The sequence below is a fragment of the Peromyscus maniculatus genome, chromosome 19 (genome assembly GCF_049852395.1).
Source record: "Peromyscus maniculatus bairdii isolate BWxNUB_F1_BW_parent chromosome 19, HU_Pman_BW_mat_3.1, whole genome shotgun sequence".
Classification (NCBI taxonomy): domain Eukaryota; kingdom Metazoa; phylum Chordata; class Mammalia; order Rodentia; family Cricetidae; genus Peromyscus; species Peromyscus maniculatus.
This window is the reverse complement of record NC_134870.1, coordinates 58600076-58625620: the sequence shown is the minus strand read 5'-3', so window position 1 is coordinate 58625620 and position 25545 is coordinate 58600076. Positions and strand designations below refer to the sequence as shown.

The 25545-nt window shown below is 46.5% G+C and overlaps 1 protein-coding gene across 1 annotated transcript in view; it reads left to right on the top strand.

Moving 5' to 3' along the window:
- Afg3l2 (AFG3 like matrix AAA peptidase subunit 2) overlaps window positions 1-25039 on the top strand; it is a 46674-nt gene extending 21635 nt beyond the window's left edge. Inside the window, exons 10-17 of the mRNA XM_006970069.4 lie at window positions 1951-2104; window positions 6169-6276; window positions 6370-6495; window positions 12793-12903; window positions 14395-14510; window positions 18211-18411; window positions 21811-22005; window positions 24295-25039. Of these exons, the coding sequence (XP_006970131.1) occupies window positions 1951-2104; window positions 6169-6276; window positions 6370-6495; window positions 12793-12903; window positions 14395-14510; window positions 18211-18411; window positions 21811-22005; window positions 24295-24525 (1242 nt within the window). The 3' untranslated portion in view covers window positions 24526-25039. The remainder of the gene's footprint in view (window positions 1-1950; window positions 2105-6168; window positions 6277-6369; window positions 6496-12792; window positions 12904-14394; window positions 14511-18210; window positions 18412-21810; window positions 22006-24294) is intronic.
- Window positions 25040-25545: the final 506 nt, after the last annotated feature.

Here is a 25545-nt window from a genome sequence, read left to right as displayed (position 1 = left end):
CAGCCCAGATCCATCCCCCAGCCCTAAGCAGAATCTAACATCTATAGATTTCCTGTTTCAGACATTTCAAACCAGTGGAATTGGACAATGTGTCTTGTTTTGTATTTTTAAAAAATAAGCTGGGAGGAGGCAGAGGCAGGCAGATCTCTGAGCTCAAGGCCATCCTGGTCTACAGAGCAGGTTCCAGGACAGCCAAGGCTGTTACACAGAGAAACCTTGTCTTGAAAACAAAGTTATTTTTATTTTATGTGTGGATGTTTTTCCCGCCATTGCCCACAGGGATAGAAGAGGGGTCGGATCTACTAGACCTGGAGTTGCCCCTTGTTTTGTTTGTGGTTTTGCCTTTTTGAGATGGATTCTTGCCATGTTGCTTAGGTTGGCGTTGAATTCCAGAGCTCAGGTGACCTTCCTGTGTGCACTTTCTGAGTAGCAGGACCACAGCATGCACTGCTGCTCCCAGTGTGTGGTCTCATGTGCCTGGCTTTCTTACTCAGCACGGGATTTCAGGTTACCGCAGGATTTTCCCAAGAGCCTCTGCCATTTCCACCAACACTGAAGTACTGTGACACCAGTTGCACTTCGACAGCATTTTTTTTATTTAACATTTTAGACACCGATAAAATATGCAAAAATTAAAAAAGAAGTATCTCTTTAGTAGTAGTAGGGAATACAGTGGACCCCCGCTGGCCTGAAGAACAATATGCAAACCCCTTTACTTGAGAGCTTTACAGGGGTACCAAGTCCAGTTAAGGCCAGGAGCTGAAGCACTGGGCTTGCGGGCAGGAGTCTTTGGATCACTGTTCTAGAGCTGGATCACTGTTCTAGAGCTGGGACTGGAGTTCTCAGGGGGACGAGTTCCTTTAGAGGGCAGGGTAGGAGTGAGAATCCAGAATCCAGGCAAGAAGGGGTAACAGGAAGCCGGGCTGTGCACTTGGAAGGGCTTGAGGCTGGCGTTGTTTCCCCTTCTGTCTTCCCAAGTTGTGGCCTGAAGAGGGACAGCCAGGTGCAGGGGTGCAAGCCGTGGCCCCTGTTGTGAGTTGTGCGCAAGAACCTCATTGTGAGCTCTGTGTTGGTCAGCTGGTGGGTGTGGAAACCAAGCACTGTGTGAGCCTTAAGAGTCCTTGCTTGTTAGTAGCCTTGGGCGTAAAGTGTGAGCCTCGCAGAAGCTGACTGCCCAGCTCAGGGTAAGTGTAGAGATCACCTACAGTGTGTCTGCAGGGCAAGGTACACAGTACTGATTTGTTGTGTTATAAAAACCCAGCCAGGACACAATGTGTGGGTTACCAGAAATGATAATTATGTACCTTAAGATAGTCACCATTACTATCATTTCCCACTTCTTTGCTCCTTAAATTTTTAAAAATTATTATTATTATTATTTTGGTAACAGTCCTGGCTATCCTGGAACTCACTCTGTAGACCAGGCTGGCCTCGAACTCACAGAGATCTACCTGCCTCTTCTTCCCCAGTGCAGGGATTAAAGGCGTGTACCACCACTGCCCGGCTAAATTATGTTTTTATTTGTGTGTGTGTGTGTGTGTGTGTGTGTGTGTGTGTGCGTGCGCGCATGCGTGCGCGCGCTTGCACGTGTATGTGTGTGCCATAGCATGTACAGGACAGCTTCCCACTAGGTGGGTCCAAGAGCGCAAACTCAGGTCTGCGGGCTCAGTGGCAGGCACCGTTAAGCAGAGTCCTCTCAGCATCAGCCCCACTGCTTACAACTGAAAGTATCTGGATATGGAATGTAAATCACAGAAAGAAAGATTGGGGCTTACTGGTCTTTTGAGAAGGAGCAGGGTTTTACCATGTAGCCCAGGCTGCCCTCCATTGTGCAGTCCTCCTACGCCAGCCTCCTGGGTGTGTCAAGTACAGGTGTGTGCCACCGTGCCCTGTGTTGATGTGAAACTAGTAACACTGACCTGCCAAGTAACCCACGCTCTTTCTGTCAAGGTCCGAGACTTATTTTCCCTTGCTCGGAAGAATGCCCCTTGCATTCTCTTCATTGATGAGATCGATGCTGTGGGAAGGAAGAGAGGTCGAGGCAACTTCGGTGGGCAGAGTGAGCAGGAGAACACGCTCAATCAGCTGCTTGTGGAGATGGACGGTGAGCGAGCAGTCGCCCTTCCGTGAGGGTGAACTTCCAGTTGTCCTGATCTCTGAATGAGGATTTGTATTGGGACACTGCCCTTAAAAAGTAAAAAGCATTCTCTAATGGCAGAGCACCAGCTGCTCGGCCAGAGGATCTGAGTTCCAGAGCCAGCATCCACATGGTGGCTCACAACCACCTGTAACTCCAGTTTCGGGGGATCCAGCACCCTCTCCTGGTCTCCACGGGCACGCACCTGATACACATACATCCTTGTATCTAATGCTGTTTTATACCAGTACCTTAACTAGCATCCTGCCTTAACATTGGTGGTAAGATTATATTGACTAAGAAAATGGGTGAATGATGAACAAAAGAGCTGATTATGGTTCTGAAGCATGACGAAAACCCAAGTGCAATGAAGTGTGGATTTGGCAAACATTGAATACAGGTGCTTTTTGTTCTTTGTGGACTTGCATTTAAGTTGAAAATATCCTAAGTCTAAAGTAGAGTGAGTACCCCTGACCCACAGAACCTCCTACTGGGCCGTACAACGCACTGTAGAGTGGGTTCTTAAAGGTGGTGAGCTGGCTGGGAGTTGCAGCTCGCTGCTGCCATCCAGCAAAGCTGGAGAGGATCCCACCCAGCAGTGGTGGTCCTGTGAAAGAGGCAGATTCAGACTGAAGTGCAGTTTGACTGAGTGGGCATCACTTCTACCCCGTCCTTGAGGGTCTCCAGTACTCCTTAACCTAGAGAGGAGCAGTCATTCTCTGCTGGCCAGCTTTGTTGTCGGTTAAGGAGACAATTTCTGGGGCTACTGCATCCTTCCTGCTGGGAGGTGTGTGGACACAAAGAGAAGGCACAGAGCTAGGCATCATGCTGGCCTAGATGAGGAAGCCAGATACAGTATCAATGTGAAGTGGACACCTTGCTCCATTCTGTGGCAGTCAGGTCACCCTTCAAGCTCTAAGTTCAAATTGGAGTGCCACATTGGGGTACCAGCCCGTGCATTCTTGTAATGCCTGTGTCCTGAGGTTGGGGTTGGAGGAAGGGTAGCAACATTTGAGAATGGCTGAGAAAACTGAGCCATTTGGGGGCCAAAGAGACGGCTTAGTAGTTAAGAGCATGTACTACTGTACCAAGGATTCCAGTTTCCTTTCCAACAACCCAAGTTGTTCAGCTTAGAACTATCTTTTTTTTTTTAATTTCTTTTTTATTAAGAGATCTTCTATTCATTTTACATATCAACCTCAGATTCCCCTGTCCTCCCTCCTCCTGTCCCCGAATCCATCCCCCATCCCCTCTTCCAAGGCAAGGTCTCCCCTGGGGAGTCAGCAGAGTCTGGTACATTCAGTTGAGGCAGGTCCAAGCCCCTCTTCCCTGCACCAAGGCTGAGCAAAGTGTCTCACCATAGGCACTAGGTTCCAAAAAGTCAGCTCATGGAGTCCCATTGCCTGGGGGCTCCCTAAACAGTTCAAGCTAAACAACTGTCTCACTTATCCAGAGGACCTAGTCCAGTACCATGGGGGCTCCTCAGCTATTGGTCCACAGTTCATGTGTTTCCACTAGTTTGACTAGTTGTCTCGGTGCTTTTTTCAATCATGGTCTCGATATCTCTCGATCATACAATCCCTCTTCTCTCTCGTTGATTGGACTCCTGGAGCTCTGCCTGGGACCTGGTTGTGGATCTTGGCATCTGCTTCCGTCACTGGATGAGGGTTCTATCATGACAGTCAGGGTATTCAGCCATCCAATCACCATAGTAGGTCAGCTCAGGCACCCTCTCGACCATTGTCAGTAGTCTATGGTGGAGTCATCTTTGTGGATTCCTGGGAACCTCCCTAGCACTCTGCTTCTCCCCATTCCCATGGTGCCTTCATTTATCATGGTATCTCTTTCCTTGTTCTCCCACTCGGTTTAGAACTATCTTTTTACTTGGACAGCTTACAACCACCTGTAACTCTAGTCTCTGAATTCCAAAGGTATCCCAACTTACATGTAATTAATAGTAATAAAAATAGCCGGGTGGTGGAGCATGCCTGTAATCCCAGCACTCCGGGGCAGAGGCAGGCAGATCTCTGTGAGTTGGAGGTGAGTTTAGTCTACAGAGTGAGTTCCAGGACAGCCAGAGCTGTTACATAGAGAAACTTTGTCTCAAAAAACAAACAAACAAAAAAAGCCAGTTGGTAGTAACACATGTCTTTGATCTCAGCACTCAGGTAGAGGCAGGCAGATCTCTGTGAGTATGAGATCATCCTGGTCTACAGATTGAGTTCCAGGACAGACAGGGCTATGCACAGAAACAAACCCTGTCTTGGGGAAGAAAAAAAAATCTGAAAAAGGAAGAAAACTGCTGAGCATAGGGGTGTAGCACTAGGAGGCAGAGCTAAGAGACTCACCACAAGTTTGGTCCACATAGTAAGTTCTAGGCCAGTGTCAATATAGAGTGAGACTCTGTACCTTAAAGAGAAAAAAATAATTAAAAGTATGAAAATTGATTCTTAAACTGTGCCAGGTAGAGGAAAGGGCTAGAGAGAGAATGACTAGTGAGTGCCAGGTAGGTTTTTAAAATTTATTTATTTTGTATAGTGTTCTGGCTGCACATATCCCTGCAGACCAGAAGAGGGCACCAGATCTCATTACAGATGGTTGTGATCCATCATGTGGTTGCTGGGAATTGAACTCAGGACCTCTGGAAGAACAACCAGTGCTCTTAACCACTGAGCTATCTCTCCAGCCCCAAGTGCCAGGTAGTTATGGAGGACTCATTTCTAGTCTTCTGTAACACAGCAGGCTAACCACAGTGTGTAGAGGAACAGAACTGGAGGGGGAGGGGAATAGATATATGAATTTATTAGAATGGCTTACAGATTATGGTCCAGCTAGTCCAACAGTGGCTCTCCACCCACGGAAAGTCCGGGAATCCAGTTCTTCAGTCCATGAGGCTGGATGTCTCGGCTGGTCTTCAGTATATACCAGGATCCTGAAGAAGTGGGTCCTAATGCAAGTGAAGGGAGGGCAGTGAGGTAGAGAGAGAGAGCGTCCTTCTTCCGTGTCCTTTATGTAGGCTGCCACAAGAGGGTATGGTCCAGATTAAAAGGAGATCTTCCCACCTCAAAAAATCAGAATTAAATTGAGTGTTCACACTTCAAATAATTTAATTAAGGAAAAAAAATCCCTCACAAGTGTACCCAATTATTAGGTCTTAGTTAATTCCAGATGTAGTCAAGTTGATAACCAAGAATAACCATCACAGCAGCTGACAATAATAGTTTATTTCAGAATAGCTAGCAGAGGGCATTTTCAGTGTTCCCAGCACAGGTCTAAGTGTCTGAGTGATTGATAGATATCCAGTTATCCTCATCCAATAATCACACATTATTTCTCATGCTGAAGAGTTATATTGTACCTCATTTATACATCAAGTGTGTTTCAGCTAAAATAAGTATTTCTAAAAATATGAATAAATATTAGCGGGCTGGAGATATGGCTCAGAGGTTAAGAGCACCGACTGCTCTTCCAGAGGTCCTGAGGTCAATTCCCAGCACCTACATGGTGGCTCATAACCATCTGTAATGAGATCTGGCATCTTTTTCTGTATACATAATAAATAAATAAATCTTAAAAAATGTTTTAAAAAAATTTAAAAAATATTGGCAAAAACTTTAATGTGTGATTATTATAACTAAGAACAAGGTGACTAGTGAGAAAAATAGTTCAAGTTTTTGGCTTAAAAAGTACTAGATAAGGATCTGGAGAGATGGCTCAGCCATTCAGAGCACTGACTTGCTCTTCTAGAGGATCTCAGCTTGATTCCTAGCACCCATGACAGGTCACCATAATCTTTTAATTATGGTCCCAAGAGATCTGACACCCTCTTCTGGTTTCCACAGGCACTGCACACAGACATACATGCAGGCAAAACACCTATGCACATGAAAAATTTTAAAGTTCTAGATAATAATAGAAAACAATGTCTGATATGGATACAAATTTATGATGTGTATCTACTGCCAGCTAGTCTTGTTTTCTGTCCTATGTTACTTAATTCTGACTCTACATTGTAATTACCACCTTTTTAGGCTTCAACACAACCACCAATGTGGTCATCCTGGCAGGCACAAACCGGCCGGACATCCTGGATCCAGCTCTTTTGAGGCCAGGCCGCTTCGACAGGCAGATCTTTATTGGTGAGATGGTATTTACTAAGTTCAGTCTTATGTTTTGTGGTAGAGATGTGTCTCACTGTGACCTTCTTTTCTCCTTAAAAATAATTTCTAAAGGACCCCCAGACATAAAAGGACGAGCCTCGATCTTCAAAGTTCACCTTCGGCCCTTGAAACTAGACAGTGCCTTGGAAAAGGAGAAGTTGGCTAGGAAACTGGCCTCCTTAACTCCGGGGTTTTCAGGTACGTGAAATTGCTGCTGTCTTTAAAGCATTTTTCAGTCACTGGCAAGCACCAGGTCTCTGTAGTTACTCTCACTTGGGGCCTTCGTCAGATGTTTTTACCTTTTAATTATGGGAAGCTTCAGATATGCACATAATTAGAGGATACAGTAAATGGAACCTGAGCACTTTACTAGTTTGGGGAATGAGCAGGTACCGATTAACATCCAGGCACTCTGCGTTTGGACCCCACCCTCTGCCTTCGTAGTGGATTATGAGCAGCCCCTGATAGCATTTCACTCTATCCATAAATCTTTTAGGATTTGCTCCCAAGTGTCTTTTAACAGGTACTGATAGAGATGCATGCTGCATTTCCCACCAGTACTAAGAATAAACCGGTGGCTTGTGGTGTGTTGACATGGTAGCCCAGAGGTCACTATAATTGAACTTTGAAACAGTGTATCACCTCGAGAAGAATCTACCAGCATCTCCTGCCACCTCGAGGCCTGGACAACAGTCATCTACTTTCAGTCCTTCCTTAGAGGTTTTTCTGTCTGGACAGTTTATATAATTGGATTATGCAGTGTGTTACCTGCTTATGTTCACTTAGAATGCTGTTTGAGATTGGTCCGTGTGGTAACACGTAGCAACCTCATTTGTTTTTCTGGTTATTTGTTATCTGATGTATGGATATGCCGTGTCTCATTCAACCTGTTCTTCATTTGATGGCATTGGAGTGGTTTCTACTTTGTGATTGTTATGAATAACGCTCCTTATATTCACCTACAGATTTTTGTGCAGGTATCTTAATTTCTCCTAGAATTGCTTGACTAAGTGATGAGTATGTATTTGGCTTTTTGAGGAACCACCAGGCTATTTTTTAAAGTGGCTGCATCATTTTAACTTTTCACCGTAGGCTATTAATATGTCTGCCAGTTTCTCCATATCCTGTCTCTCTTCTGTCTCCCCCACCGCTGGTTTTGAGATAAGATCTAGCCGGGCGGTGGTGGCACATGCCTTTAATCCCAGCACTCGGGAGGCAGAGCCAGGCGGATCTCTGTGAGTTTGAGGCCAGCCTGGGCTACCAAGTGAGTTCCAGGAAAGGCGCAAAGCTACACAGAGAAACCCTGTCTCGAAAAACCAAAAAAAAAAAAAAAGAGAGAGAGAGAGAGAGAGAGATAAAATCTAGCTATAAAGTCCCGGCTAGTCTGCAGATTGCTAGTTAACAGCCCAGGTTGATGTGAATTTGTGGTGGTCCTCTTGCCTCAGGCCTCCCAGGGTTGGGATGACAGACTGAGCCATCTCATTTTCTCTGTCTTTTTATTGTAGTAATCCTAGGGGTGTAAATTGGTGTCTCATTGAAGTTTTGATTGGGTATTCAATAAACTATTATATGAAGTATTGTATTGTTTCTATAGCTTGTTTGCTGTTGATTTCTAGTTTTATTTTACGGTGATCTGATAGGATATGAGAAATCGTTTTGATTCTTCTTGATTTGTGTGCTCTATATTTGTTGGATGAAATATTCTATAGATGTCTATTACGTCTATTTGATCTGTGGTATAGTTTAACTCTGAAGTTTTTTTTTTTTTTTTTTTTTTTTTTTTTTTTTTTTTTTTTTTTTTTAAAGATTTATTTATTTGGGCTGGAGAGATGGCTCAGAGGTTAAGAGCACTGACTGCTCTTCCAGAGGTCCTGAGTTCAATTCCCAGCAACCACATGGTGGCTCATAACCATCTGTAATGAGATCTGGTGCCCTCTTCTGGTCATACATGCTGTATACATAATAAATAAATCTTTAAAAAAAAAAAAAAAAAAAAAGATTTATTTATTTATTATGTATACAGAAGAGGGCGCCAGATCTCATTACAGATGGTTGTGAGCCACCATGTGGTTGCTGGGAATTGAACTCAGGACCTCTGGAAGAGCCATCTTAACCTCTGAGCCATCTCTCCAGCCCCTGAAGTTTGTTTTTAGTTTGGATGATCTATCTAAAGGTGGAAATGGGGTGTTGAGGTCACCCACTATTACTGAACCAGGGGTCTGCCTGCCCTTATACCCAATACCCACGAGTGCTTCTTTTGTGAAATTGGGGGCCCCATGGGTATTTTAATATTCACAATTTATGTCTTCTGAAGAACTGTCTCTTTATTAATATGTAGTTACTGTCTATCCCTTCTGACTGATTTTGATTTGAGGTTATGGTTAGTGTTGATTGTCAGCTTACAGGATCTGGACTCACTTAGGAGACACCTGTAAGCGATTACTAGCATGGTTAGCCTGGATAGCCTGTGAGGAGATTGTCTTGATCAAATTGTTTGAGGTGGGGAGACCCACCCTAAAGGAATAGGGCACCATCTTCTGGTCTTGGGTCTTGGACTGAATAAAAACAAGGAAGCTAGCTGTGCATCGGCATTCACCCATTTCTGCTTTCTCACTCGAGACACAATGTGACCTATGTTTAGGCCCCTGCTGCTTCCCCACAGTGGTAGACTGTGCCTGAAACTGAGCCCAGATAAAGCAACCTCCCTGCCTCTCTCTGTCTGTCTCTTCCTCCCCCTCCCCCATCTATCTCTCGGTTTTTCGAGACAGGGTTTCTCTGTGCAGCCCTGCCTGTCCTGGAACTCACTCTGTAGACTAGGCTGGCCTTGAACTCAGAGATCTGCCTGCCTCTGCCTCCTGAGTGCTGGGGTGGGATTAAAGGCGTGTGCCACCACCTTCTGGCTGAAATGTCGTTTTAGTCGATTTTAAAATGTCCCATTGTTTGATGGAGCAATGCTGGTTTGCAGTTTCTTACTCATGTGCTCTGTGCTTTCTTGACTTCATATTACTTGGATGTGTTTGCTTTGGTGGGTGAGTTAGCTTTTTTCTCTAAAGCTTTTAATGATTTCTCTGTGTTACATTTTGACATCTTGATCTACTGTGTTGTGGGGAGATTGTTCTCTGGACGTGTGCATTTGGAGCTCTGAAAACTCCCTACGTTTGTATATCCATTTCTTTCTAGAGATTTGGAGATTTTTCTCTGAGTATGTTCACGAAGTCTTTAGTATTTCTCTCAGTTCTTTCTATTCTGTAGTCTTAAATGTGATCTCCTGATCTTAACCCTGAGTTCTTAGGTAAGTCTGTTGGTGATACTCTCCACTTTATTTTTTATTTGACTCATTAATAAGTTTTTCCTTTTAAAATTTGTTTAGTTGTTTCAAATGATTCCTTGCTGGTTTTCCTCCATGTTGTTGCTGACTTCTCGTTCATTTTCCTGACTTTACCTTCGTGCTGCGGTCCTTTCCAGGACCTAGATTGAGTTCATTTGGTCATTTTTATTACTAAGCTTTCTAAGTTACTGTCTGGCATTTTATCTCTTTCAGTATCTTTGATTCAAGTATTTGAGGAGTGACACAAAATTCCATGAAAGTATGAAGGTGCATGGAAAATAATAAAAGTCTTTCTTAAAAACAATAAAATAAAAATATAAAAATACTTCTAGGCTGGAGATATAGCTTAGTCACCCTGGGTTTGATCCCTAGTACCACATAAAACAGGTGTGGTGGCACCCTCCTATAATTCCAGCACCGGGGGTAGGTGTGTGTGTGTGTGTGTGTGTGTGTGTGTGTGTGTGTGTGTGTGTGTGTGTGTGTGTGTGTGTGATGTAGAGGGGGTGGGAGGCAGGAAGATTGGGAGTTCAAGGTTATCTTGGGCTACGCAGAGATAAACAGTAATTGTTCCTTATTTGTGTGTGTGTGTGTGTGTTTGCGGGGTATGGGAGGCACATGCTGTGGCCCACGTGGTGCTCAAAGACAAATCACCTCTCTCCTTCTACCTTTACACCTGTTCTGGGGCTTGAACTCAGATCATCAGGATTGCACTGTAAGCGTTTAACTAACTGAGCCATCTTGATTGGCCCCTGATAGTGAACAGTCATGTTTCAAGAAGAATAAAAGTCGTAGTAGTTTGCTTCTGAGTCTTTAGAAATTGAAGTGTCGGTCATGTGCCCTCGGGGAGGGAGGGCTAGTACATTCTTCGTGTTTTGAGGAAGTGTTAATGTGTATGAGAGTTTCACTTCAATGGCGTCCCTTGTTTGTACACCAGGGGCCTTGGCTGGCTGTGCTTAGAGTCACAGTCTGCAGGCTGTGCTGTGCTGCCCCACCCTGCAGACCCGAGTTATATCCGCTGGGGTTGTTGGGGTCTAGCTGGAGGGTGAGGGCCTCTCAAGGGTAGTGAGGGTTGGGGAAGGAATCTGAACAGGCACAAGACCTGTGTGGAGCTTTTCAGTCTCCTGTGTGCTCATCGTCCTGCTGGAGTGATAGGGCCGTGATGTCACGTGTTCACTGGAGGGGAAGTGTGCAGGATCCTGGCAGTGGTCCAGGGTCTGACTGCCTGCTGGCTGCAGCTCAGCGCTGGCTCAGTTCTCCTCAGAAGGGAGGTCTTCTCCCAGCACGAAGGGTGGGGGCTGCCTTTTCCTGTGTGCTCCTGCCCACGTTTTCTGTTCTGTCAGCCTCTGGCCCTCCTGTCCTCCACTGCTTCCTTCCAGCGCTGTCTCTCCCTGGGCCTGTGGCAGTTAACTCAAGTCCTGACTAGTGGTGGTCTGTGTTCTTAGACCTCTGGGGCAGCTCAATTTGAAATACCAGGTTCCTTCCCTGATGGCACCTGACTACTTACGCCAGTCATCCACCACCTCGCCAGAGCCTGACCCCAGAGCAGAGCGGTGAGGCCCTCGCTTGTTTGTGGGTACCACTGCCCGTCCCGTCACACCACTGCCCGTCTCGCCACACCACCGCTGCCACTGAGGAGGCCTCTGCGGCTCTACCCGCCTTCTCCCTGGGCGGCGGCTCTGCTGTGCTCCGTGCTTTGCAGCCGTCTGTCTGTCTGTCATCACCATTGTGACTTACGGAAGCCTCTTTCTGTCTTTTGAGTAAATTCCACTCTTTCTTACCCTGATTCTTCTCCTTCTGTGGGTCACAGAGGCAATTTCTTGTGGGTCATCTTACCCAGAAGAATTATACTGATTAAAACTTGTTTACTTAGCATGTTATAGCTTACTGTGTTAACACACACCTAATCTGAAAATTCCACATAAAGCCATTGCAGGCCAAACAAACATGTGACAAGCTTCACATTATTTAAGTTCAGTCTGTTAGCCAAACATACTAGATTATTTTAATACAGGTTTATTATATGTTATATAAGCATGTTGTCTAACATGCCCATAAGTCGTTTTCCCAGCAAAGATGGTGAAGCTAAGAAAATTAATGTGCATTAAAAATACTGTCATTGGAGACCCGCAGCCACACATCAGGTGGAGCTCAGGGAATCCTGCAGAAGAGGGGAGGAAGGATTGTGCGAGCCAGAGGGGTCAAGGGCACCACAAGAAAACCCACAGAACCAACTAGCCTGGGCTCATAGGGGCTCACAGAGACTGAACCGACAACCAGGGAGCCTGCATGGGACTGACCTAGGCCCTCTGCATACATGTGACAGTTGTGTAGCTTGGTCTTCTTGTGGGACTCCTAACAGTGGGAGCAGGAGCTGTTTCTGAATCTTTTGTCTGCACTTGCAACCCTCCTCTTCATACTGGGTTGCCCCATCCAGCCATGATACAAGGGTGTGTGTGTGTGTGTGTGTGTGTGTGTGTGTGTGTGTGTGTGTGTGTTCAGTCTAACTGCAACTTGTTAGGCCATGTTTGGTTGATGTCCATGGGAGGCCTGTCCTTTTCTGAAGAGAGACAGAGAGGAGTAGATGGGGGTGGAGTGATGAGGAACTACGGCCAGGGTGTAATATATGAGAGAAGAATAAGTTTTTAAAAAATTAAAAAAAAAAAAAATACTGTCATTGGGCTCAGTAGTTAAGAGCACTGACTGCCCTTCCAGAGGATCCGGGTTCAATTCCCAGCACCCACGCAGAGCTAACAACCATCTGTAACTCCAGTTCCAGGGGATCCAGTGCCGTCTTTTGGTCTCTGTTGGCACAGCATGCACATGGTGCACAGAATACATGAACACAACACATTCATGCGCATGAGTAAAGTGGAAATTTAAAAATACTGTCATAGTTTGCCGTTACCTGATCCACATTATCTACTGTTAAGGTGAACCGTCGTCTGTGGTTTCCTGTTTGCTACTAATTCTCTCCTCTTAGCTCACAGGGCCAAGATTATGTAGGCTTGTACTTAACACTAGAGTAGTTTAGGATCCTTGCAAACCCCTTGGATTATGTTTCAGTTAAACCCCTTCTCAGACTCCCGATGGGTGAGATCCATGTGGGTCTGGTCCTCCCTAGTGTGTGACTGGTCAGTCTGAGCATGGTTTTGTGTGTTCATTTGTAGGAGCTGATGTTGCCAATGTCTGCAATGAAGCTGCTTTGATTGCTGCGAGACACCTTTCAGATGCCATTGATGAGAAGCACTTCGAACAAGCTATTGAGCGAGTGATTGGAGGTGAGGCAGTAGAGTGTAACCCAGGTCAAGAGTCTAATGATAGTCAACATGTTAGGTGGTATGTGGCTGTAATCCCAGCACTTGGAAGGTGAAGGAGGGGGATCTCAATTTTGAGCCCACTCTAGGGTAAATGGTGAGACCATATCTTTTTTTTTTTTTTTTTTTAAAGCTCATAAAAGAAAGTTTCAGCCCTTGATTTCTCTGTTTTGGCAAGATCCACAAAGAAGTATATCCCCACAGCCGTGGGGCTCACCATGCCATCTCCATCCAGGCTTACCTTGTGCTTTCTTGTGTCTGAACCCTCCCCTCTCTGAGGCAGAAAGGAGCTCGCCTGTTGACAGAGCTGCCTCGTGAACCAAAGCCTCGTGTCTTGTAATAATGTGGCGTACTGAGGAGGGAAGAGGGCCTCTGATAGACTGTGGGGAGATGGTTTGTATTCAGATAAGCAAGGAGGTTAGGGCTTACAGCACCGCGGTGGAGTGCCTGCTTAGCAGACACAGGCTCCGGGTCCCATCTCCAGCACTACAGAAAGGAAAGTCTCATCCTTAGCCTTAGTTCCTTTTGACCCTGATAGCATTGTGGAATGTATTTGTTTCAGATGAATTACCTTGAACAAAGCAGAGCACTTGAAAGATGGTGTGATGGTTTGCCTGCCACAGAATATGCACCATCACGGTTTATAATTATAGATCATGATACAGAATGAGGCTGGGAGCCAACCTCTGCAGGCTGGGAAAAAGCTGAAATTACAGATCTTTGAGCTCTGCATTTGGCATTGAATTCTTTGTTTGTTTTTTCGAGACGGGGTTTCTCTGTCTAGCTTTGGCTGTCCTGGAAGTCAGTCTATAGACCAGGCTGGCCTCAAACTCACAGAGATCCACCTGCCTCTGCCTCCCGAGTGCTGGGATTAAAGGCATGCGCCACCACCACCTGGAGACATTGAACTCTTAACTCTGGGTCTTTGGACAGAGAGTCTGGGAGTGACTCCTTTATCCCTTTAGCTTTCTGGCCTGTGTGATGGCTTGCCAGCTCTGAGTAGGAATCTCAGGTCTTTGACTACGCGATGCTTTCCTGTTGTCTGCCTCCCACTGGCAATAGACAACAAGCATCCTCGTTGTCTCAGGACTTGATGGTTCTGAATAACAAAACCAAGCAGAGGACCCTTCCAGACTTCTCTCTCTGAGTTTCATGTTTCACGTGACCTAAATGCTCAATTACATTTACATTTCTGTTGATTTCCCAAAAAGAGGTATGTGGCTTAAAACAGTGGAAGGTGAGGATAAAAGCGAGCCTGGAGCAGAGATGAGAAGTACCCATTTTTGTTGTAGTTGGGTATATTTCAGACTCGGCCCTGTATTCTGATTTCGGTTAGGAGGTCTAGGCAGGTTAGTTGTTAAGTTACATCTTGGGTAATGAGGTGTGCAGTGCTGTATCACTGTTTCTGATGTCACTGTCACTAAAACAGTGGTTTGGGGTTTTTGTCGTTATTAGGCTTGGAGAAAAAAACCCAAGTTCTTCAGCCTGAGGAGAAGAAGACAGTAGCTTACCACGAAGCGGGCCATGCGGTCGCCGGCTGGTATCTGGAGCACGCAGACCCGCTCTTGAAGGTGCCACAGAATGGGCTGCAGTAGGCAGGCGGCTCAGTGTGTGAGCAGTGACTGGAGGGAGTTGGACGCACCCAAGGATTGCAGATACAGAGAACCTTTGGGGGGATGTAGTGGGAACTAGTGACGGGATTGCAGATACAGAGAACCTCTGGGGGATGTAGGGGAACTAGTGACGGGATTGCAGATACAGAGAACCTTTGGGGGTGTAGGGGAACTAGTGACGGCTGAGGGGAGTGCTTAGCACACACACACCCTCCTGCAGATACAGCACACTTCGTGACAGAAGCTTTTTCTGTTTGTTGCCCTGGAGATTGAACCTAGGACCTCATACATGCTGGATAAGTCCTCTACCACTGAGCTATCCCCCCAGGCCTTTTTTATTTTACTTTTTAAGTATATGTGATGTATATGTGTGTGTGTGTTCAGGTATGGGCACACATATACCTGCTCACTGGTGTGTGCTTGAATGTAGAAGCCAGAGGTCAGTGCTGAGTGTCTCTCTATTGCTCTCCACGTTATCTACCATTACCATTATCATTATCAAGATGGCATCTCACTGATCTGGAGCTTGCTGATTTGGCAAGACTAACTGGCAGGAAGTTCTGGGACCCTCCTGTCTCTGCCTTCTGAATGCTAGGATTACAGGCACCCAGCTTCTTCATCGCCGGGCTCTTGAGGATCTGGAGGTCCTCACGCTTGCACAGCAGGCCCTTTACTGACTGAGCCTCCTCCCCATCCCCTTCACTTGTTATTTTGAGGTCGAGTCTCACGATGGAGCTCCATTGCTCAGGTCAGCACAGAGGATAAGAGGCAGCTGCCCTGAGATGTCACCTGGAGAGAGGAGTCCGTCCTACAGGGGTGACATTCACATGCAAAGAGAACGCCTAAGAATCTACAGAAGCCACTAGACCTAATGAGGTGGCAGATGGACGGGATCCAGGGCTAATAGTCAAAGATCACTGGGATCTCTGTATTTGTTAATGGAGAAGTGGAAAATGAAATTTTTCGCATTTTTAGTGTTTTAGAAAAATTCTATTGTAGCCAGGTGTGGTAGCCATACTTTAATCCCAGCATGTGGATGCAGATAGGTCAATCTCTGTTAATTTGAGGCAAGCCTGATCTACATAGTAGGTTCCAGGCCAGCCATAGTTGCATAGTGAGACCCTGCCTCAAAAAAGGAAAAAAGTTTCAATAGACTCTCAACACATAAAACTGCATTTTCAATAGACTCTCAACACACAAAATACAAATTTAAGAAAGTATCGAAGGACTTATAATTGAAGTAAGAAATAAGTAAAAGTGCATTCTGTTTGTGAAATCTTATGCCATTTCTTCCCAAATTGATCTGTAGCTTCATTGCAGGTTGTTATGATTATAGCAGACATTCTGTTGTAGAACCTAGGGCCTTACACACACTAGGCAAACACTCTCAGCCCAGATAGGTTTTTTTAGTGCTTGCTGTGAAGCTGGATGTAAAGTTTTCTGGAAAAACAGAACGGTGGGGCAGCTAGGTGGTGGAACACTGCCTGACTCCCTATTGCTCTGCTGCAGTCAAGTCTGCGGCACTGCTGAGGGACAGGTGAGGCCAGCAGGCAGCAGACCACACTCCTGGCAAGTCCCAGGGTGGAAGCTGGTGATGGTGTGTGCTTGTCCTAGCACCTGGGCAGGTGCAGGAAGATGGAGAGGCTAAGGTGGGCCTGGGCTTTGTGAGACTCCATCTTCATAAAGTCAATGGGAGGAGGGTAGGAAGGGTTGTCTTCTCAACATGCGATTCTGATTAACTGCATTCATGTGAAAAAAGTGAACATGGACCCTTGCATTATATGCCAAAAAATGAATACATTAGAAAACTAAAGTTTAAAGTGATAAAAGTTCCCCCCCAAAAATGTAGGTAAAAACTTCTGTGGCCTTGAATATGCAAATTTTTCCTTAGAACACAAAAAATATGAACTGAAAAAGAAAAAGTTGATGAATGGGTGGACAGGATGGATAGGTAAAGGTGCTTACTATTGTATCTGACAATTTGAGTTCAATCCCAGGATTCATGTGGTGGAATAAGAGAACTTATTCTCACATGTACACAATCAATCAATCAATCAAAGAGTTGAGCCAGGCAGTGGTGGCACACTCAGGAGATGAAGGCTGGAAGACCAGAAGTTTCAGGCCAGCCTGGGCTATATAATGACACTCTGTCTCAAAACTGCAATCATTTTCAAGGGGAGGAGGAGAAAAGGGCACATTCTGAAAATGTTTGCAATGAATGTGTGTGACAAAGGGTTTATATCTGAAAAACACAAATCGTAAACTCAACACAGTAAAACAGTTGGGGGCAGGATTTGCATATACACTTGGTAAACTAAGGCATAGGAACAGGCAAGACCAGGGACTTGCAGAGGGACACAGAGACACCCGAGCCACTTAGGAGTGGTCAGCGTTAGCAGGGTAGCGATGCTAAGGATGCGTGCACTGCTGATTGGAGGGAAATGGCTCCTCGTAAACGTGATCAGGACTTGATCCTCATCCAGAATGGGTGAGAGTGGGTTCCGCACAAGGATTTTTCTGCTGTGTTTGTAGACTAGGAAACTGGAAACAACCCTGCTGTCCATCAAAAATTAACCGGAAGCCAGGTGTGGTAGCTCACGCTTGTAATCCCAGCACTTCAGAGGCTGGAGCAGTAGGATTAACATGAGTTCAAGGCCAGCTTGGACAAGTGTGAGAACTTGTCTCAAAAAAAAAAAAAAAAAAAAAAAATGGATATCTGATGTATTTATAGCAGTGGCATGTTGTAAAGCAGTCAAAATTAATAAGCAAGCTGTTAGTACACACAGCAGTGTAGATGAATCTCAAAAACGGGCTGAAAGCAGACACAAGGCACGCACTGAGGGGTGGCATTCTGACACCACTCTAGAAAGGGTGAACTTGCCTGTGGTGAGCATGCATGCAGTTGTTTGGGGCTGTGCATGGCAGCTTGGGGGCATGGCAGCAGCATTTTATATCTAAGCTGTGGCTGGAAGTTGTTTTAGGGGGTTGGAGAGGTGACTCAGTGGTTAAGAGCACTGGCTGCTCTTCCAGAGGATCTTGGTTCAATTCTCAGCACCCACGTGACAGCTCATAACTAACCCAGGCCCAGGATGTCCGACACACACAGTATACAGACACGCACATAGGCAGAACAACCATAAAATAAAAATTAATATAAAATTTAAAAAATGATTTATTTAAAAAAAAAAACCCTCACTGTTTTATACTTAAAGTGGGTAGACTTTATATGCAGAAATCCTCCTCCAATAATTAGTTTGTGAGGAGAAAGGAAATTGCCTCGCTTCATGAAAGGGACCTGGAAGGACAGTGACAGCTCTTGAGCATCTTGGCCCACCGTCCCCTCATCCTCTGAGGCACCAGTGGCTATGCCAGAGTTGAGTCGGCTCTGGTCTGCCAGAGGAGACCCCAGCCAGCAGCCATGAGCACTCCTTTCCTAAGAGACGGAGTTCAGGTTGCCTTTATGGAAGGTCAGAGATGTTTTCTGGAACCCTGAGGTGAGGGAGTTCCCTCCTGGTCCTTGCTGGATCTGGTGGCACTGAGGCTGGTGTGCCGCCCAGCATTGTGCTTCCTTTTCCTCAGGGAGTTTCCTTGTAGACAGTCCCTGATCAGGTTTGCACCAGGAGTGACGCCTTCCCCGCTGTGTGCCTCCTTCCCACAGGTGTCCATCATCCCACGTGGTAAGGGACTGGGCTATGCTCAGTACTTGCCAAAGGAGCAGTATCTGTACACGAAGGAGCAGCTGCTGGACAGGATGTGCATGACTCTGGGTGGCCGCGTCTCCGAAGAGATCTTCTTTGGAAGAATTACAACTGGTGCCCAGGATGACTTGAGGAAGGTTACCCAGAGTGCCTATGCCCAGGTGAGTCTGTGGACTGGGGCTTCTGCATCCCTGCCTTATTAGCCTGGAGAATTAGCTTTTGTGAATAACTGAAATGACACATGTTTTACTAGTTCAAGCTGTTGTAGCAAAGATTCTTTCCACCAGAGGAACTGGAGAGATGGCTCAGCTGTTAAAAGTGTATATTGTTCTTGCAGAGGACCCAAGTTCTCTTCCAAGAACTATTGAGCAGCTACCACTGCCTGTAACTCCAGATCTGACAACTCTGGCCTCTAAGGGCACCTGGGCTCATGTACAGACACGCACAAGGACACACACACACATAAAAATAATTTAAAATGCTAACCCCCCTCCCAAAAAAAAAAACTTAAAAAAAAAAAAACTACAAAAAAATCCACTTTAATAAAACAAAAACTTTCTGGGAGGTAGTAGTGCCCTTTAATCCCAGCACTCAGGAGGCAGAGGCAGACGGATCTCTTAAGTTCAAGGCCAGCCTGGTCTACAGAGTGAGTTCCAGGATAGCCAGGGCAACACAGAGGAAACTACCTCAAAAAACAAAAACAAACAAACAAAACAATAAAAAACTTACAGAAAAAAAAAGTGTATTGCAGTCTTCAGAGTTTTTCCTAAGAATCCTGTATGGAATTCTCATATTTAAGCAGGAAGTTTCTATCCTGCCAGCAACTCCCAAATACTGGGCAGCCACTTCCCAAATAATTGACTCGGAGGCTTAATAATACTTCTAAATGCTCAGCCGGTAGCTCAGGCTTGTTACTAACTAGCTCTTACACTTACATTAACCCATAGTTCTTATTTATGTTTAGCCACGTGGCTTGGTACCTTTTGTTAGTGTGGCATTCTCTTCTTGCTTCCTCTGCATCTGGCTGATGACTCCTGACTCCGCCCTTCCTCTGCATCTGGCTGGCACCTCCTGACTCCGCCCTTCCTCTTCCAGCATTCTTAGTTTGGTTGTCCCACCTGTACTTCCTGCCTGGCTATCAGCTACTCAGCTTTATTATTAACAGTGAGAACAATACATGTTCATAGGGTGCAAAAAGATTGTTCCACAGCACTTACAGGTAGAGTTTAAAGTTGATTGTTTCAGAGTTTTTACTTTTTAAGACAGGGTCTCTTGAAGCTCAGGCTGACTGTGAATTTTCAATCCTCCTAAGTGTTGGGATTTCAGTATATGCCACAGTGCCCAGCTGTAAAGTTTGATTTTTAAAAATGATTTCTTTTGTTTTTTAGTTTATATGAATGCTTTGTACCACATGTGTGCCCAGTGCCCTTGGAGGCCAGAAGAGTACGTTTCTAGAACTGGACTTGAGTTGATTGTGAGCTGCCATGTGGGTGCTGGGAACCAAACCTGGGTGCTCTAGAAGCCCTAAAGTTTAATTTAAGCTCCGTGTCCCACAGCAGTTTGACAACTGAACTCAGGATCTTCCCATGACCTGACCCTTGCCACGCCCCTGCAGCAGCTCTCCTGCCTGTCACCATCCTGTGTCTCCTTCGGCGTTACCACTGGTTTCCACAGCCCAGCAGTAGGCTGCTGTGTCCTCTGGGGGTTCAGAGGACATGAACCACCTCTGTGGGAACTGCTCTCAATCGAGGCAGCCTTTGCCTGTCCTCATGTCATGTTTTAAAAGTGATAGTTTCTAAGTAGGGTTTTTTTGATTTTTTTGTTTGTTTGTTTTGGTTTGGTTTTTGGTTTTTCAAGACAGGGTTTTTCTGTGTAACAGTCTTGATTGTCCTGGAACTCTCTTTGTAGACCAGGCTGGCCTTGAACTCACTGAGATCCCCCTGCCTCTGCCTCCCAAGTGCTGGGATTAAAGACGTGCGCCACCACCGCCCAGCTTCTAACTAGTGATTTTTAATGTTATATTTTTTCCTTATGACATCATTGATTTTGTTTTGTTACAGCACATCATTATTTGCTCTTGTTTCTTCCTAGTTTAATCTTTTTGGTTTTTCAAGACAGGGTTTCTCTGTGTAACAGTCTTGGCTCTCGCTTTGTAGACCAGGCTGGCCTCAAACTTACAGTGATCCGCCTGGCTTTGCCTCCCGGGTGCTGGGGTTAAAGGTGTGCGCCACCACCCCCAGCTCTAGTTTAATCTTTGAAGTATTTTCCTGCAGTGTGTAGTTTTTCCCTGTCTTCCAGCACCTGATTCCTTCTGTGTCTGACTCACGGAGTCCTTCTGTTCTGCTTCCTCCTGTGAGCTTCTTTTCTGGAACAGTGGATCACAGTTTCCTGCCCTGCAGACTGTGTTTCCATCTTGTTTTCCTCTCTGGAAAGAAACATCCTTCTGCCTCTCATTTCTTTTTCTCACGGTGACTTCACGTTTGTCTTTCTGATCTCAGGAGTGGGGAGGGCTGGGATGTGGTGCTGTGGGAAACCTCTGCTTCCCACTCTCTTGTCGCTGACGCTGTTTCCCCTCCCCCTCCCCCTAAGATTCCTTCATTTTATTTTATGTGTACGGGCCTTTTGCCTGCATGTATGTCTGCACCGTGTACCTGCCTGGTACCTGCGCAGGCCAGAAGAGGGCATCGGAACCCTGGGAGCTGGAGTCACAGAGGGTAGAGAGCCTCCGTTTGGTGCTGGGAGCTGAACCCGGGTCCTCTGGAAGAGCGCGCAGTGCTCTTCACCACTGAGCGTCTCTCCGGCCCTGGCCTTCTCTTTCCAGTCGGTTTGGGTTGTACTTTCAGAAGCGTCTCTCCGGGCCTGGCCTTCTCTTTCCAGTCGGTTTGGATTGTGCTTTCAGAAGCGTCTCTCCGGCCCGGCCTTCTCTTTCCAGGCGGTTTGGATTGTACTTTCAGAAGCGTCTCTCCGGCCGGGCCTTCTCTTTCCAGGCGGTTTGGATTGTACTTTCAGAAGCGTCCAGCGGTGCTGTCTGGTTGGGAGCCTCCCACGGGTCACAGTACGGCTGTCACTTCACATCGTCCTGGCTCCATGACACAGTCTGTGGAGAAAATGCAGCTGTCACCCTGTGTCACATGTTCTCGGGCTCAGCCTGACTTTTCACAGGGAGAACTTGTTGGCAGTTTGATCTTTCAAGAGCTTTTTTGTCCATTTGTTTGTTTGTTTTTTGAGACAGGGTTTCTCTGTGTTGCCCTGGCTGTCCTGGGACTTGCTTTGTAGACCAGGCTGGCAGGGATCCCCCTGCCCCTGGGCGTGCGCCACCACAGCCAGCAGTATCAAGTGCTTCTTGCTTCTTCACACCCCTCCAAGTGGAGTAGCCCGCAGCCTTCAGAGTGCTGTCGTTTGCCCACTGTCTGTCCCCTCATTTTGTCCTGATTATGCTCCCATGTCACTTTAAATCACACTGCTACTCTTGACCACCATCTACAGAGTGTCTCTGTCCACTTGGACAGCCCCTGGCCTCGTGAGTCTTTAAGGGTCTCCTGTCTCACCTTCTTTTCCAGATTGTTCAGTTCGGCATGAACGAGAAGGTGGGGCAGATCTCCTTTGACCTCCCCCGCCAGGGAGACATGGTCCTAGAGAAGCCTTACAGCGAGGCCACTGCCAGGCTGATCGACGACGAAGTGAGGATCCTCATTAATGACGCCTATAAAAGAACTGTGGCTCTTCTCACAGAGAAGAAGGCTGACGTGGAGAAGGTAGCTGCCAGTGTATGGGGGATTCTGCACGAGTGCTGTGTGTGTGTGTGTGTGTGTGTGTGTGTGTGTGTGTGTGTGTGTGTGTGTGTGTGTGTATGTGTATCAATCAGACGATAATTCTGTGGAGTTGGTTCTCTCCTTCCACGTTTATGTGGGTTCCAGGGATTAAATTTAGGTTGTCAGGCTTGCTCAGCAAAGTGTCTTTACCTGCTGAGCCTCCTTGTCAGCCTCGTTGGTTTTTTGAGACAGGATTTTGCTGTGTGACTCTGGCTGGCCTGGAACTCATTTCTGTAGAGCAGGCTGGTACCAACCTTGCTGTGATTTCCCAGCCTCTGCCTCCTGAGTACTGGAATTACAGGGGTGAGTCTCCGTGTCGGGCTTTCTCAGATCATCTAGTTGGTGTCTAGACTCAAGAATTCCTTCCTTCCGACTACTCCTGTGTTCCCTCACTCTGGTGTGGAGTCTTCCCCGTGCCTGGGGAACAGAGGCAGGCACTCTTCTGGCTCTTTGTTAGCTGAGGAAAGTCTGTAAACCAGCAAAGGAAAATGTTGGGGCCAGGCTCACTCCAGGGAGAGATTTGCCAGAACTCCCATGAAAGGAGTAGTTAAAAATAAGGAGAAGCTGCCAAAATTGAGATTAGTAGCTCTGTGCTGGCAGAGAGGATGCTGACACCATAGAGTCGATTGAGGGGAATTGGGGGTGCGCTTCTCTCACCCTGGCCTAGACTACGTATACTCAGTGTATACCAAAGAAATGTCTGCTGGAAGAAATGTGTTGGACAGGGTAAGGATCCTGCCACACCGTGGATGTCAGAAGTACTTTCTGACCCAGCAGAGAAAAGGAAGCGGATGGAGAGTGTTGAGACGATCAGGGGTCGTCTGCTGAGAGGAGAGGCTTGAAGTCTTTGCCCAGGAGCTCAGCTTACATGCCCGAGGAGTGAGGACTTGGGCGGGTTGTCGAGCCCGTCTTCTGGGTAAGGGAACTAGCTCCCACACTGCCAGCTGAGCCTGCAGCCTCCTGAGGCCCCTGGTGTCGTTACCCCACTTTACCGTGAAGACAGGACGCAGAGGGCCTGTGCTGACCGAAGGCCCAGAGCTTGTGACCAGAGGGGCAGAGGCAGTGTTGTGACCAGTTGCAGAGCCTTTGCGGGCTGCGGCCATGAGAGCTGTGCGTGGTTTCCACACACTTGGGGCCTGTCTAAGAGGTGCTGTGAGTGTGGCACGCTGGTGTGAAAGTGCTCGGTTTGTATGAGCACGAATCCACGGTAAGACCTGAGAGTTCAGTGTTTACCCGTGACCACACTGGGTGCTGCATCAGAGGCGGCCTTAGAAGGAATCGTAAAGCTTTTTCTCCTGAGCTTCCATTCAGAATTAGTTAGGAGAAATGCACTCAGTCCGTTTGGTTTTGCTTGTATAAGGATTTCAGGTAAGGAACAGCCCAAGGTGATGGCCGCCCCGATAGCACACAGCCTGCTCTTCCCTCCTAAAAGCAAACATAGCCATTTATGCTTTACTTAATTCCATAGAAGTATGTGCGTTCCTTTATTACAACTACATAATCCTTAATTGTGTAGATGTGCCAAAATGTGTTTGCCTGTTTGCCTATGAAGGACATTTGTGACTTCTGTATATTGCACATCTTACTCTTAAAAAAAAAAACACGTGGCCGGGCGGTGGTGGCGCACGCCTTTAATCCCAGCACTCGGGAGGCAGAGGCAGGCGGATCTCTGTGAGTTCGAGGCCAGCCTGGGCTACCAAGTGAGTTCCAGGAAAGGCGCAAAGCTACACAGAGAAACCCTGTCTCGAAAAACCAAAAAAAAAAAAAAAACAAAAAAAAAACCATGTGACCTTATTTATAAGTCATGTTCAGTTGTCCTGGATCTCACTCTGTAGACCATACTGGCCTTGGACTCACAGAGATCCGCCTGCCTCTGCCTCCCAAGTGCTGGGATTAAAGGGTGCACCACCACTGCCTGGCCTATGTTTTATTCTGTAATACTAAAGTCTTTTAATGTGTATGAGTGTTTGCCTGAATGAAATATGTGTACAATGTGTGTGTCTGGTGTTCTCAAGGACTGGAAGAGGGAATTAGATCCTTTAGAGTTACAAGATGGTAGTGAGCTGGGAACTGAACCCAGGTCCTCTGCAAGAGCATCAAGTGCTCTTAGTCACTGAGTTATCTCCCGAACTCCTTAGGGTTTTATTAGAATGAAATCAGCTGTAAGTAAAAATCTTCACTTTTCAGTAGATTTTGCTAAGTAAGTTTTAATGGTAATTGCTTGTATTTCAGGTTGCTCTTTTACTGTTAGAAAAGGAAGTACTAGATAAGAATGATATGGTTGAACTTCTGGGCCCCAGACCATTTACAGAAAAATCCACGTATGAAGAATTTGTGGAAGGCACCGGCAGCTTGGATGAGGACACTTCCCTTCCTGAGGGCCTGCAGGATTGGAACAAGGAGCGGGAGAAGGAGAAGGAGAAGGAGAAGGAGGAGCCCCTGACCGAGAAGGTTGTCAGCTAGGCCCAGGGCTGGCGGCCCCGGACCCTGTCCTGCCCCCGAGCTTTGCAGCGTCAGCAGCAGCCTTCAGAACAACGCCGCTGTGGTGCAAACAGCCAGCTGCTCCCTCAGCAAAGCTGAGCAGGGGCCTCCACTGCAGCTGCCGAGTGCCAGCCACTGTCCGGGCCGGCCGGCCGGGGACTCTCCTGCCCCTCAGCCTTGGCCTCACGACCAGTGGCTGGGACAGGAGCCAGCACCACCTGCCAAGGCTGCCCTGTGGACTCCTCTTCTGTGGTCTCCATTCCTCTCCTCCGATAGCTCTGCAGAAGTGCTGTGGGAAACTAACTCAGTTGGAGTCCCGAGAAGAATATTTTGATTCAAGCAAATATTTTAAAATTTGAATTCAGATCACTTGTTGCTGTTTTAATGGAATGGTTTTCTATAGAGAACTGTAACATATTTAAAAACATGAATGTATTGTGTAAATATGGATTCTTTACATCAAAAATAAAAGGTGGACATTGTACTTTTTCCTGAACATGTGAAGGGTCACTATGCTGTGCTTATGTTTAGAAAACATAATGTCAAGAAATTAAGCAGTCTTCGTTTTTGAAGATAAATTCTTCAAAATCTTACCTTGCTGGTCTCATCAGCTGTCACAGAAAGCTGCATGCAGCCTTCCAGATTTATGTCCTGGACTGGTGCTGTTGGACCCAAGAGTCACTTGTGACTCTGATAGCTGCCTCAGCTAGGTTCTCTGAGCTGGTCAGGACAGGTGTGCAGTGTGCCATCTGGACTCGGCTGCCCTGCCCTGAGTTCAGAGAGGAGACAATGGATCTGAGTCCCTGCTGGTGCTGAAAGTGTGTGTGGTTCCTGCTGTTGGTCAGTCACCAGAAGGGGGTTATAAAGATTGTACAACTGCAGATTGACTCACATCTCCAGATGCCAGTGTTTGAGCTTAGAGATACTAGCTATTTTTGCACTCCGTAGCTCAGGCTGGCCTGGAAGTCACTGTGTAGTCCACACTGGCACTGAACTTAGAGC